This window comes from Beta vulgaris, chromosome 7, assembly GCF_026745355.1.
Source record: "Beta vulgaris subsp. vulgaris cultivar EL10 chromosome 7, EL10.2, whole genome shotgun sequence".
In the NCBI taxonomy this organism is placed as follows: domain Eukaryota; kingdom Viridiplantae; phylum Streptophyta; class Magnoliopsida; order Caryophyllales; family Amaranthaceae; genus Beta; species Beta vulgaris.
Genome location: NC_079208.1, coordinates 36,331,632 through 36,343,663, shown reverse-complemented (window position 1 = coordinate 36,343,663; position 12,032 = coordinate 36,331,632). Strand labels below are relative to the sequence as shown.

Below are 12,032 nucleotides of genomic sequence, written 5' to 3'. Positions count from 1 at the left end.
AGCTCCACTCTAGTCTATCATAAGCTTTTTCCATATCTAATTTAATAGCTAACCACCCTTCTCTTCCTTTTTCTTAGACCCTTAAAAAGTTGGAAGTTTGACACTATTCCTTTGAATAGTGTTATGAGTCACAAAAGCATGAAAAACACTATTCCTAAGCCTTGGCAAATCTCAGCCCTCCATCTTTCCTTCCATCTCAACCGCACATTCCTTCCTTTCTCTCCTCTCCTTCACGTTTCTTCTTCACTCTCCTCTCTCCTCTCTCCTCTCTTTTGCTGTCTCTCTCTCCTATTTCTCTGTTTTTTTTTGCCATTGCGATGGAGTTATGGAGTGCCATTAAAGGTGATTCTCTCCTAATAAAAAAATTAAAGGTGATTCTCGCTCTCTTTTTCAATCTAACGTGTATATCGTGTTTTTCTTTGGATTTTTTCTTTGTGTTTGACATATTTTCAGTTTGGATTCTTGATTTTCCTTTTCGATTTTTGTATTTTTTTTCTTTTAAAAGTCTTTAATCTAATTTGAAATGAAGAGTGGACTACGATTTGATAGATTTAAGTTTTTAATACAATTAATTGCCATTTTTGGGTTAGGGTTCTTCTACAAATTGCCATTTTTGAGTTAGGGTCTTGATTTCCTTTTCTTGCGTGATTGATCTTGTAACTTTTTGATGTAATGTTTTTTACAGAAAGTTGCTAGCAATTGGAGGAGATGGCTAGGGTAATTTCTTTTGACAGAAAGTTGGTAAATTCTCTTTTCTTTCCTCTAATTATTCAAAAGAATTCAGTGATTCAAAAGAATTCAATCATTCTCTAAGCTAGCAAAGAAAAAATACCCTGCTTTGATTTTGAATTATTAGCAGCATTTCCTTTCTGGGTATTTGTGTTTTGCTAGATCTGGGTTTTAATTGATCTTAAATTAGGTTCTTTGAAGTTCATCTTTGAGCTGCTGTTATTACAAATTTTGGAGTGTTGTGTGAAAAAAAACAAACTTTTAGAGAATAACTGGCTGATTACTTGATACCCATTTCAGGTTTCGAGGTGTTGAAATCTGAAGTTTTGGTGAATCATTTAAAAATGGAGTCTGAAATTGCAGCTGATGCATTACTAGATTATGTTACATTTCAAATTTTGCCAGAAAACATGTCAGATTTTCTGCCCTCACTTCTTATGTTAATTGTTTGTTTAGTTGTTTTAAAGCTTTTGCATATGTTTAATTGGGTTTGTTTAATTAGTGTTTTTCATTTCAGTATTTGTTTTTTGGGGTTGTAATGATATGGTTCAAGATTCTGGGTAGTGGGTTCACTGAGTTTTAGAATAGTAATTCTTTTGGGTCTTCTTCAAGCTTTATGATCTGGACCAATTCAAACTGTCAATCAAATGTTTGTCTTTGGTTTGATTTCTAAATATGGAAAAATCTGTTGTTGCATTCAGAAGAATGCTTTATGTGTCGGCAGTTGACCCTGTTCTTTTTTCAAGTGAAATCTTTCTATTCTTATGAATCTCAATCTGAATTGGGGGTAAGGGTACAAGCAATATCTAATTAAATCTTAGCAATCTGCAAGCTAAAAGTTCTGATTCGAGGTTTCCGAACTGCGAAAGCGATCTTCAATTTGAATAGTGTATGTTGTGAGTTTGATGGTACAAGGTGTGCTCATGAGTCATGAGTTTTATTCATACATCTAGATCTTGTCATCTACTTCAATGGTGAACAGGGAGGATATTTTCAACTGTTTCTTCAGGCCATTTCTTCACTCTTAAGTGTGATGCCATTAACTTAATATATTTTGGTGCTTTTTTTTTAATTATCTTTTTGATCCGATGTTGACTGGCACATCTGAAATTTCAGGTCAGATGATTGACTTTTTCATTATGTATTTGATATAAATTATCATAATAATGAAGTAAAATATACAATTATGTATGTCATCATCTACTTACTGTTTAGCTTTTACGGCTCGTCCAATTTTAGATGTTTGTTGCAGAGGGTTTTCCATGTTGTAAATGTAAGCTCTAACTAAAAGTATCTGAATATTAAAAAATCATTTCTTTCATTTCAGATATGGTGCATGCATATGTAGTGAGGAGAAAGAGGAAATGGTTGGGGATGGTTGGGGATGGTCCTCTTGAGCATCTCTTGGAACATGTACCCTACATAAAGGATCAAATCGTTAAAGGATCCTGTGATAACTTCAGATTAGAGTTACCCAATCCCACTGGTGAAAACGGATGGTTCACAAAAGCCACGTTAACGAGGTCTTGATCTATGGAGTTGTTTTTTTCTCTTACCCATTACTGAGGGCTTTGTTTAAATAACTTGTGCGCGTGCAGGTTTCTTCATGTGATTGGTTCCCCAGATGCACTTAATAAGTTCATTGCTGTCAGTAACGAGTTGTCCCAGCTGGAGGAAACGAGAAAGTGTTATCTTTCATTACATACCCAGGTATAAGATATGTCACAACTCACTCCTTCAGATTTTCCCTTTTGCTATCACTTGATTCTGATTCTAACTTGCTGCAAACTGCAAAATGGATGTGTGCTGGTTGGCTACAGGGCGATAGGAACGCATCATCAGATAACTCAAAGTAATTAGTCTCGCTCTATTCTTCAATCTGAATTGTAGCCATCTGTTTTGCTTTGGCTTTTTTATTGATGCTAATTTGGTTATTGCGTTTGTCATATCTACATTTAGGGTTCTTGATTTTTCTTTTGGATTTTTGCATTTTTACTTTTTCAAGTCTTTGATATAATTTGAATTGAAGGAATGGACCACGTTTTTGATATATTTTAGTTTTTGATACTTTTTTTTGCGAATTATGGGCTACGGCTGTTCTACAAATGCGATTTCTGAATTAGGGTACTGATTTCCTTTTCTTGTGTGTTTGATCTTGTGAAGGAAATTGAGATCTGAAATGTTGTAATTTAATGTAAATTTTTTTACCATGTTTTTATTTATTTGTTCATGATTTAGCGAGTTTTCAGATATACTCGGTTGGGAGAACTTCAAACGGGTGCTTGCGGATGATGTAAGAATGTTTCATCACTGCCTTCAATCGTTGTTAATGGACCAGCTAAAGAGAATCAAACTCCTTTTGAAGCCACACCACATTCATTAGATCCGTCAACACTACCTTGGACGGGTAAGGGGTAACCCGTTACTTACGACTTCCACTTTATCTATTTCATTCCTTCTCTAGCTTCCACCTTCATATGAGTTTATGATTTCGTTTCTTTTAGGAATTTTTGGATCTGAAGTGTTGTATTGATTTATGGCTAGAGTAATTTGGTTTGACAGAAAGTTAGCAATTAGAAAGTTGGTAAATTCTCTTTCCTTTCCTCTAATCGATTTCTAGAGTTTTACTTAGTTAATTTCCTTTGATTTATTTTTCAAACTCGCTTTTTTTTTTTTAAATTTAAATTTTCTGTTTTGGAATTTTTTTCCCTTGGACAAGCTTGTTATATAATGGGTTATGTTATGTGTCTCTATAATGAGCCAATTTCTTATTGATTGACATTCTAAACCATACAAAAACAGAGGATCGAAAGAATTGTGAGTACAGGTACGGATTACGTAGTAGTGATGTGATCACCGTTTATGTATTCTTTGATTCATAACATTCGGTAAACTTGAGAACGGATTTAAAATAGAGTATTAATACATATACATTGATTTGCTTCAGGTCTCAAATTGAATTATCTGATTTGTACGAAGCTAATTGAACTTTTGAGGCAGAACACAGAAAAAAGAAACATTGACTGAGCATATAATTTTATCTATCTACGGTAACAAAAAATATAGTATAAGTTAAGGAATATAGAATGACATCCTCATTTGCATTTCCAGCTTATAGGCTCATAATTAGCATATAGTATGCCTAATTTTCCAGGACTGTTGGTACTTGGGTGGCTACACAAGGGGGGTGCAACCATCACATTTGTGTTCACAATTTGGAGGTCTTGAACCTAGCTCATACATTCCTCTGTTGCTTTCTGCTACTGTCGTTTCCTGTGAATCCTACAGGAAGTTTAACAATGGAGAGAGAGATAGATAAAAGCGAGCGTAAGTGCGAGGAAGAGAGATTATACCTGTATAGAATTGTAGGGAGCTTGTAAACTTTTGGTACTTCCACCAGTGCATGAAAAAAAAGGAGTCTTAGCTTTTCTTTCCTTTCCATTTCATTTTATTTGATGAAAAAATGGAACTTATAGACGTACTTATACTGATAGTTGTGAAGAAGCATCATAATTTGGGGCCAATGCGTGATTTGCAGATTTAATGCTATGTAAAAGAACAACCTCTTTTTCATGGTTTCGGAAGTTCAAATGATGAATATGTTTTATAGAGAGAGGGAGAGAGAGAGAGAGGGGGGGGGGGAGGGGAGAGGGGAGGGGAAGAGGGAGGGAGGGAGAAACTCTATTACACAAGCGGGAATAAAATGGATTAAAGATATATGTACATATCTCATAACAAGAAACTTAGCTAATCAAATATGTTTTACACCAAGAATATATGTTCTTAACATAAAGAATTTTACTTACAGCAGGAGTATCATTATGGCACTTTTATAGCCATTGTTGTATTATAAATTCTTGGAAGAATTGTCAGAAACTATCTATTAAAGACGCTTTTTTAAAAAAAAAACTACCTTATATCATGTTTATTTTACAAAACTACCTTATAACTAGAAAAACTTTAAAAAAAACACTACCAAATGTAAAATTTAGTAACCATGGTTAACTATTCTGTTTGAGAACCGAAAGTTGGCCGAATGATTGTACAGAAAACATCAATGTTTGGTTTTTTTTCTAATCAAGTTCATTATCTCATTCTTCTACTTCAGAGTTTAAATTAAGATTTTTAGGAGATTCTGAAAAGATTCTAATGGTCTTCTGCAAAAGTTATTTTGTTCTTCCGTTTTATTGTGTTTTTTACTTGTTCAGGTATAAAATGTGTTTGTGTAATGGTGTTTGAACGTCTATATCTTGCCTGTCTAGCAGTGTTTTAGATGTACATCTTGTCTCTCTTAAAGTAGGTGTAAAGCTACATACATCTAGACCCTGTTTTAGCAAAGATTTATTTTGGGTTATCATCTGCGTAAGAATTGCACACAAACATTGATAATTTTACATATAGTAGTTCCTTTTCCTTGTCAAGTGATAAAAGGAGTCATAGAAGCTTTCACTGGCTTGCAAATGGTTATATGCTTGAATTTAGCATACTCTCATTACTAATGTACCGAGCTTTTTGTTTGCTGCATAGGCTGGAGCTCAAAGGCAATTTGTTTACCCCAACCTGCAATATATGGATCTTTCTCTTAATGACCTAGATGCAATTTGATGCTCGTGTACCTCGTTTGAATAATTGAAAGAAAGTGAAAAAATGCTGCAGTGAGAATTTGACAGTGAGAAAATTTTAAGGCAACGAGTGATATGCTAATGGTGTTGCTCTGCAATTGGATTGTTAAAGGGATGAAAAAAATGTTGTGAGGGAATAAAAAAAGAGGGTGGGTGCGGTAATTTAAGGGGATATTTTTGTAATCTTATATTAGATGGATAATTGGAGGGAATAGTTAACATGGACCATGGTTAGTAAATTTTACATTTGGTAGTGCTTTTTAAAAAAATTCCACTTATAAGGTAGTTTTGTAAAATAAACGTGATATAAGGTAGTTTTTTTAGAAAAAGTGTCTTTAAAAGGTAGTTTCTGACAATTTTTCCTAAATTCTTTGAAAAAGATGTGTTAGTACATTGCAGGTATGAGCATTTTTATTTAGTGTTTGATCACATGTTTTGTTGTATTTCATTCTCTCTCAGGATGGGTCTAAAAGAGTAGAATATCAAAAAGTCTTGAACGCCCAAATGACAGCTGCCATGAGAAAGTAGAGAGTAGAAAAGGAAGGGAAGATAGTGATGAGTCCTAACAAAATCTCAGGGTTCGGGTTCTTAAGAAGGAAGGGAAAGTTGAGTATATCATTGCCTTGCAGTGCCTTTTCTTTGTAATTATATTTTTTGGTTCCTAGAAGAAGAAAGAGATCTTTATTTGCAGAAACCTTTCTTCATCCCTTGTTTATAGTATTTGAAGTGCTTCTTCAAAGCTCTTTTTATTATGTTTGTTACTGTACTCATTTTATAAAGGCCTCTCTTTTTAAAAGTTTTCAGAGTTAATTGTTAGTGATTGGGAAGTAAACATTATAGTTGCTTCTTTTTATTGATAAGTAAAAAAGATATTGTTACTTAAGTGTAAAGTGTTGGTATTATGTGGGTCATCGATTTATCTTTTCTACGAATTTAATTTACATATGACCACTTCGGTTATACACTAAGGCTTTGTTCGTTTGGATTGCATTAAATTGAACTGAAATGAATTGAATAGATTAGAGAAAAACTGGAATTCTGGAATTGTAGAGAGAAACTGAATTGAACTGAAAATAAGCTCAAAATAATAAGGCCTAAGTCAAATTGCTGATGTCTATGTCCGATGAGTGTTAAAGTAATTGGGCTCACTCAAGGTAATGACGAGATAGTTAACTTTATAACTACTGGGTGGTTCAAATGTAGAGTATCTAAGGAGTTCTCCGTTTAGAGAATAGTTTTAAACATCAATGTAACCTAATCGACTACGAATATCACAACATATGTCTGATTGGTTTGAGTGAAATTTAGAGGTGGATCCCTGACGTACCCGTTCCTTCAACAAACATGTCAAAGAAACTGCAGATTTTACAACTACAATCTTACACCTCCATACCTGATTTAACTAGGACGTCACATTTTTTAGAAGCCAGGATATTTGGTTTTGTTTGAGTTAGGTTTTCCTTTTCCTCCCTCTGTTTTTCTGCTTCCTTCACCAAATTTTGCATATCAAGCTATTCTCCCCTTACTCATAATATAATCGAATTATAAATTATCCCTCGACTTTAGTTTAAATTTTTTCTCTCTACAAAAAATTGAGAAGAAGGTGACATTACAACCAAATTGAGAAGAAGGTGACATGAGGTAAATTGCAGGTTTAAAATTATAATTGATTGAGTGAATCTCTACTAATTTTAGGTTAAAAAAGGCTCAATTATATAACCACCCTTTCAAAGATCAAGTTAGTTACCTTCTAAAGCATTCCAACATTTTCTTGAAATTGTTTGGCCTCTGAAGTTACCCTCATATTTCACTTACAAGTTAGTTATCCTTAAGTTACCCTCATATTTCACTTACAAGTTACAAGGCATTGATCTCTTCTATATAGTATTGAAAATCTGGGATATATCAAGAGAAATTCTTGACTTATCATTGGTGGTGTTTTAAAGGGTTAATGTAGCTTTAATTTCTTCTACTCGCTTCATAGTGCCTCCTTTCTACATGATATTTCTTCATTTTATTTGAACTTGAAGGGTGTTGAGATATTAGTGTTATGCCTAAACATCACTTATAGCTCCATTTCAAAAACACTTCAAAGGCACGCGAGAAACCTACAAGTTAACAACAAGTTCTAAATCAAAGTTGTTACCTTAGCTATTGAATAAATTGCTTTTTTTTTTTCTTTTTTTCTTTTTTTTTTGACATCGAAGGAATTGTGCATTAATGAAAAACAAAAGTACATCCTAATGCTAAAAACAACCAAATGAACAGAAAAAACTAAATTGAGCTGAACTCACTCTTACACAACAACTGCATAAACATAAATAACAAAACTAAAATATAGCTGCTCGATCTGGTGGAGGATGCTTCTTCTGATGGATGACAAGCGCCAGAATCCGGATAAAAAGAGTAGGAGGAGAGAGCTGATTTCACGAGCGAGGTAACTAGGCACCAGCGAGATTATGAACTCGCAACAAGACCAATGCCAGTGACCTTCTGTCACCTGGAATTCGATGGTCGAGTTTGTGGAAAGAGCCACATGCTTGTGTGACTTAATACCCGTTTGAAGAGGTATTGCAGGCTTCTCCTTTGAGGAGAAGCTCAAATAAGTTGACGCACTGTAACCCCAATTGATAAATTGGGGGGTCGCCTTCAGATTTCGATTTGTCAAGGCAATGATAAATGAAATCATTACCAAGCGAGAATGAAATCTAACCAAGGTCAGATTTCAAATAAACGTCCAATTATTAAAATCGGATAAAACAAACCCCAAACATGTAATCGTTTGCCACGCAAACCCTATCCAACTACAGAGACAGATTGATGTAACAAATACCACCAGCATAGTAAGCAACAACACCATATTAATCTAACCAAAAAACCTCGACAACGGAAGCAGTCAACTAAAACTTAACGTGGGTAAAGAGGACGCACTCCTAAGAGCCAGAGAAACACCAGGGGAAGGGGGCTAAAGGCACCACCACCGCGAGGAAACAACCGACACACACAACACTAAGGGGGAGGGGAAACCAACCACCGTGAGAAACACTAAGGGGGGGAGGGGAAGCCCTGCAACTAGACTCACTGCCTACATAATAGTAAGGGGGGAAAGGGGGAGGGGATGCCATACAACGAAACTAATTTTACCTGACACAACATTTGGGGGGAGGGGAAGGGGAAGCCCAAACTGTAACGGTGGGGAGGTGGAGATGGTAGTACCACAACTGGAACAGGGAAACCTTGAAGTGAAGAACGCCCAGGACGAAACACTACGACCGGAAAACGAGGGGGAGCAGCGACGACTGAAAGAGCCGAAAACCGAGGACAAACGAAGGGGGCGGCGAAGAGGGCCTAAAACTCGAGAGCCCGATGGAAGAAATACTGAAAAGGCGACGAAAACGAAAAAAACAAAACAAAACGAACAAAACGAACTCGCCGGAGACCCGCCGGAGACCTGCGCGGCGCCGGATCTCCGGCGAGTTCTAGGGTTAGAGGGTTTTGTTTTTTTAGAGATAAGGCAGAGGGTTTTTTTTGTAGAGAGAGAAGTTGAAGAGTTCATCAGCTATTGAAATTGCACTTCAAATAAACTTAATTATGTATTCTCTTTTCAAATGAAATTAACAAGTAAATAAAAATCGTGTTTGCACACCATACTTCATTGGTTTGCCTGATGCAACTAATACAACGTGTGTACTCAGCGTCCATTTGAAATACGTGCTAAATAAATATTTCACCATTTAAGGCTAACGGACTACAAATATCACAATTATACTATTTTGGGGCGTCGTGCGCGGAGGCGCGCGGAGCAACAACTAGTTATTCTTAAAAGAATGAAACACTTCATGAGCTAATAAAATATTATCTTGAATTTGTCTTTCGGGGACAAAAGCCCCTTGTAACGGATGAATAATCCGACCCAACACTACTTTCAATCTATTAGCCATAATTTTTGAAATAATTTTATAAATAGTTGAGCAAAGACTAATCGGTCGAAAATGATTTGGGTTAGAAGGGGCTTCTATTTTAGGAATTAGAGTGATAAAAGTATGATTAATTTCTTTTAAAATTTTTCCTGAGTGAAAAAAGGCTTTAATAGCCCCATACACTGAGTTTCCCACAAGAGTCCAATACTTTTGATAAAAGAAAGGAGTAAACCCGTCTGGACCCGGAGATTTATCCGGTGCTAGATCAAACAGAGCAGATTTTACTTCTTCTATCGATATATCAGCGCATAAGTCTATATTATCATTTTCGGAAATTATACACTCTAATAAAGAAAGATCAGAGTCATAATTAAAGCAAAAATCCATATTCTTAGTAAATCTTTTCTTAAACGCATTAGTAATACATTCTTCTACTAATTTTGGTTGAGTAACTAAACGATCTGATGGGTCTTTAATAGAAGTGATTAAATTGTGATTTCGTCTAATCGAAGCACACGCGTGATAATACTTTGTGTTTGCATCCCCAAATTTTAAATTATTTGCCTTAGCCTTGATTTTCCAATATGAGTCTTGAAAATCTAACAATTTTGTTTGCTTAGCCAAGAACAAATTTTGTTGTCGAATTAGATGAGGGCAATCATTATGTTCAAGTAATTGATTTTGAATTCTACCCAACTTTCCTTTGACGTTACTTAATTGTCTAGTTATATTGCCAAATCTAGTAGTGACTCAAGATTTAGCCTTTTCCTTTAAAAATTTACACTTTCTTGTTAAGCAATACATGTTCGAACCCTGAAACTTTTGACACCAAGTTTTCTTGATTCAAACATCAAAATCCTTTCGAGTTGTCCAGATTTTATCAAATTTAAAAGGAGGAGCTTTTAAATTACTATGGGTTTTGATTTCCAACGATATAGGACAGTGATCAGAAGATGTGAAAAGATGATGACTAATTTTCGCATTTGGGAAGGCATTAAGCCAACTTATACTCGCAACCCCTTATCTAACCGTTCCAAAATATTATTTGAACCACTTCTTGTTTTTCGCCAAGTATATGGGTTCCCTTCAAACGGGAGTTCTATGCATTCAATACCAGAGTAGAAATAATTCATAATAGCTAATCTGGAGAATCTAAATTCAGCCCCACCTAGTTTATCTAAATGGGAACTTAACTCATTAAAGTCCCCTAATATAATGAAAGGACTTTCGAGCAGTCTAATAAAATCAATTAATTCATCCCAAAATTCATACTTCGAATTATAATTAGGAGGAGCATAGATGAAAATAGCAATAAAGCTAAAATTAATGGCTAGAAGCTCAATTTTACAAGCCCAAAAACGAGAAACTTTACTAATGGGTGATAGAACAAAAGGATTACAACTATCATTCTTCCACATTATCCACATACCCCCTGCTAACCCCATTGACGGAAGGAAGTCAGAGTGAGTGAAGCCACAATACCTAACACATCCCTCAGAAGGAGGAGTTGGCACTTTAGTCTCACAGAGCATCATAATTTTAACTTTATTAGATTTACAAAATACTTTCACTTCTTCCATAGCTAGTGGCCTCCTCGAACCTCTTATATTCCAACTACTGATAATCATAAAAAATAAATATGTGGAAAGCAAGACTGAACTAAGTCTTGCCCTTCGTCAGATCTAATAATTATTTTCTCCAAACACACATTACATGATAAATAGTTTAGTTGGGCAAGATTTCTGACATTGAAAAACCTCCACAAGATCTTAAATGATAGCAGGAGATAATGAATAACAGACAAACTGTAAATAGTCATCGGAAAAGGAATAATAGCTTGCAAACAGACATTAAATTTTTCTTTAGTTGATCTCTGTTGCACAGAATAGTCAAGGCCTTCTATTGGCATACTTTGAGAAAAACATCCTTCTCCATTCCAATAGCTTCTGGGACCTAGAATGGAGTGAAACATTCCAATCCAATAGCTTCTATAGCCTAGATTAGAGTTTTTATAAAGGAAAAGGTTTTTGAAAAACAACCAACAAAATCCAATCAAATAACTTCTATCGTCTAGCTTGGATTTATTTAAATTGGACAAAAAAGGAGCAGTCATTCCACAATCGGAGGTAACCAGAACAATATGAGAATAATTGAGAGACAAACCAACCATAGCTATGGGGTAGGACTTTAAGCAACATCCGAAAAGTGGACATACTAGAAAAACGAGAATCCAAAAGAAGCCAATTAATATAATCTTAGGAAGGAATTGAAACTCCATCTTAGCTTGCAAGTTTATGACTAAATCATAATAACTTGTAATTCTCACAGACAAATAAAGAAAATAAAACGTCATGCTAGTTGGAACGAAGATAAACATCTCACCATATACTAGAAAAGAATTTACAAATGAAAACTGTTCTAACAGAGCTAAAAACCATACATAGTCTCTATCCCATACAAATATATCAGCAGCTACACAGTGACAGAGCCACCAGTAGCACACCGCAACAGACATTACCCAATAGCCATGAGGCTTGGTCGAGACTTTGGGCGCAATTATATATTGGGAGTATATACGAAACAAATTCAAAAGAAATAGTAGGACAACTTTCGCAAGGATCCACAAAGCATCTATTAAACTACCCTTTAAAGGGAGTCCACCTGCCTTCATAGCATTCAATCTTATGAAATTAGCATTAGACTTAAGAAAGTTCATAACCAAGACTCTGTTCCAAGGCAATAAAATATTTGTCTCATCCAT

The 12,032-nt window shown here is 35.2% G+C and overlaps 1 protein-coding gene across 2 annotated transcripts; it reads left to right on the top strand.

The window, feature by feature from the left end:
- Positions 1 to 260: 260 nt before the first annotated feature.
- LOC104899420 (uncharacterized) lies at positions 261 to 6,066 on the top strand. 2 transcript variants are annotated; one of them, XM_010686605.4, is made up of 8 exons: positions 261 to 371; positions 686 to 741; positions 1,030 to 1,141; positions 2,057 to 2,252; positions 2,328 to 2,439; positions 2,550 to 2,581; positions 2,968 to 3,136; positions 5,811 to 6,066. In XM_010686605.4, exons 3-7 carry the CDS (start codon positions 1,111 to 1,113, stop codon positions 3,110 to 3,112), a joined length of 516 nt encoding a protein of 171 aa, XP_010684907.2. In that variant the 5' UTR covers positions 261 to 371; positions 686 to 741; positions 1,030 to 1,110; the 3' UTR covers positions 3,113 to 3,136; positions 5,811 to 6,066. The 2 variants fall into 2 exon arrangements, 1 of the variants encoding a protein (XP_010684907.2); XR_007276570.2 differs by lacking the exon at positions 261 to 371 and having other exon boundaries at positions 408 to 741; positions 2,979 to 3,136.
- The last annotated feature ends 5,966 nt before the right edge of the window (positions 6,067 to 12,032 follow it).